The sequence below is a fragment of the Buceros rhinoceros genome, unplaced genomic scaffold, assembly GCF_000710305.1.
Source record: "Buceros rhinoceros silvestris isolate BGI_N320 unplaced genomic scaffold, ASM71030v1 scaffold32140, whole genome shotgun sequence".
In the NCBI taxonomy this organism is placed as follows: Eukaryota; Metazoa; Chordata; class Aves; order Bucerotiformes; family Bucerotidae; genus Buceros; species Buceros rhinoceros.
This window is the reverse complement of record NW_010390686.1, coordinates 13397-15682: the sequence shown is the minus strand read 5'-3', so window position 1 is coordinate 15682 and position 2286 is coordinate 13397. Positions and strand designations below refer to the sequence as shown.

Below are 2286 nucleotides of genomic sequence, written 5' to 3'. Positions count from 1 at the left end.
CCCCGCGCGCCCTCGGGAGCTGCCATTGCCTTCATCGGACTCCTCTCCAGCTCCTTCACCAGGTAAGGCTGCAGAGAGGCCATCCAGCTCCTCAGTGAGCTCCTCTTCCGCACGGTTCTCTGCAGCCCCCGTGCCTACATGTTGCTGGTGGTCCCCATCCAGATAAGAGGTCTCCTGGCATTCATACAGCCCGTGCGCAGCCTATGTGCACACAGCCTGTTTATCTCCAAACTGAACCAAGTTACTCTTTTGTCCTTATATAACAAGAGAGGAAATTTTACCTGAGGGAGGAACGTTTTTTAATGGGATTTCAGCCCTCGGGTCCTTGATTTGATCTTGAAAGCAGGCAGCGAGAAGTTGGCGTGCCTCTTGCAGGCAGCTCCAAAGAGATGCTCATGGACAAAACCGTTCTCCCTTGCAACCAATTTCAGATTTGGTACTGAAAGTAAATTAATAATTAAAATAGTATTTGATGGGTTACACCTGGCAAGAGGGAGTTTCCATGCAGAGCAGACAAAGAGGGGGAGGCAGATGGGGTTTGAAGCAGTTTGTGCTGTTCCTGCACCGGCTTGGACACTTGCAGAAGCGTGGGGTGATTCCAGCCCCTTGTTTTCCACGGCTGAGCCCGCACCATGAATTTCTGGTGCCAGGGACTCGCCGATGTGCATTCGGATGGCAAGTGTACCTGATTCCACGTGAGAATCTTTCCAGCCTAAGGCATTTGCACCTTTGTGGGAGCCTAAAGAGGTCACCCCTGGGGTCTTTTATGCAGCACTTGGTGCAGATGCCCTCCAAAGCATCATTTGCCCCATTTTTTCTGCATATGAACATTGCTTTGGGTTGGGTTTCAGTGAAAATCAATGTTTGAATTAAAATGCATGAAGAAGCCTGCGCTGTGCTCTTCCTGCCCACACAGGGCAGCGGGACGTCAGCTCCTTTTTATCCCAGTCCATGAGACCATCGTGCTCGCCCCAGCCCTGGTTCCCTGGGGATACAAGTAGTGTGATGGGTCCCCAAGTCCCCAGCTGCAGGAGTCTCCCATCACACTGGGGATGGGGGCAGCTTCTGAGCCTCCCAGCAAAGCCCCAGGGACTGAGGCCGATTGCTGCCAGGGGACTTGGGATGCTAAAACCATCTCAGGCAGCAGCACAGGCAGCGGCGTGGAAGGAACCACCCTCTGTGACTTCCTCCACAGATGCCACCCCTTTGTATTTCAGAAGTTCATAGTTAGCAGAGAAGGTGCAGTTGGTCCTGGGGGAAGGTATGCCTGGGCTCCTGGCAGCGCAGACCACAGGCACTTCCCGTGTAATCTTGCTTTCCTTCTAATCAACAAAGCTTGGACGGTTTTCTCCCTCCTAAAGTAGAATGTTCATGCAAAGGAAAAGAGCTCTTGGGGCCCCATCGCTGCTAGTGTTGGGCTTAAAAACAAAAGTCAAGCAGTACAGGCAGAGAAGTCTATCATTTCCAGGAGAGCTCCTGAGCTGAGATCTCTATTTCCTGCCGACTCGCTCTCGCTTCACGTTCCTCTGGCTGCCTTGTAAGCCCCTTTGCAGCTGGTCCGTGGCGAGGGAAGCTGCCTTCGGCACAGCCGAGCCGGAGTTGGAGGAAGAGCAGCGGGGCTGTGGGATTTGGCAGCGTTCCACCTGGATGGTGAAGGCTGGTCCTGAAATTCAGAGCTAACGGCTCCGGCTCACCCAGAACAATGGAAAAGGGTGTTGTGTTTTTTGGTTTTTTTTTTTTTGTTCCCCTTGCCAGCTCCCTGCAGCTGGAGATGACGCACCCAGTGCCGGGCTACATGCACTGGTGCAAAGGACCGACTGCTGTTCATGAGCTGCAGCCTGGATTTGGTGGGCTCAGGCAGGGCTGGATCAAGCCCTGGTTTCTCTAAAATGAGTTTGCTTTGTCCAAAGAGAGGAGCAGCAGTTCCCAGCACTGCACTGAGCTGATCCAAAAACCCACTCAGCCACCGAGCCTGCTCAGCGGGACCTCAGTGCCCAGCTCAGTGCCTCCTACTCTCAAAATATTGGGAGTTTTGTATAGGAAACACTAAATAAATAAAATATGCTGAAAAGCAGAGCTCTGGGGAAAGCCGAAGTTTTCTGGATGGGGTCAAGGTGATGGTTTTCCTCTCTTTGCCACCTTGCACTGGGGTGTTTCCTGCACTTAGAATCTCCTCAAGCCACCTTAGGCACCCTCAAGAAGAGAGAAATCCCAGCTGTGTAAAGCCTTCACCTTCTCTCCAGTTTTAGGTGGATATTTTAGCATGAGGAATGGGAGATGGGTTCA

The 2286-nt window shown here is 52.4% G+C and overlaps 1 protein-coding gene across 1 annotated transcript in view; it reads left to right on the top strand.

Annotated features, from left to right (window-relative positions):
* SLC16A2 (solute carrier family 16, member 2 (thyroid hormone transporter)) overlaps window positions 1-2286 on the top strand; it is a gene marked incomplete at its 5' end in the record, with an annotated part of 7597 nt that overhangs the window by 183 nt on the left and 5128 nt on the right. The window contains one exon of the mRNA XM_010138751.1: window positions 20-62. Coding sequence (XP_010137053.1) covers window positions 20-62 — 43 coding nt within the window. The remainder of the gene's footprint in view (window positions 1-19; window positions 63-2286) is intronic.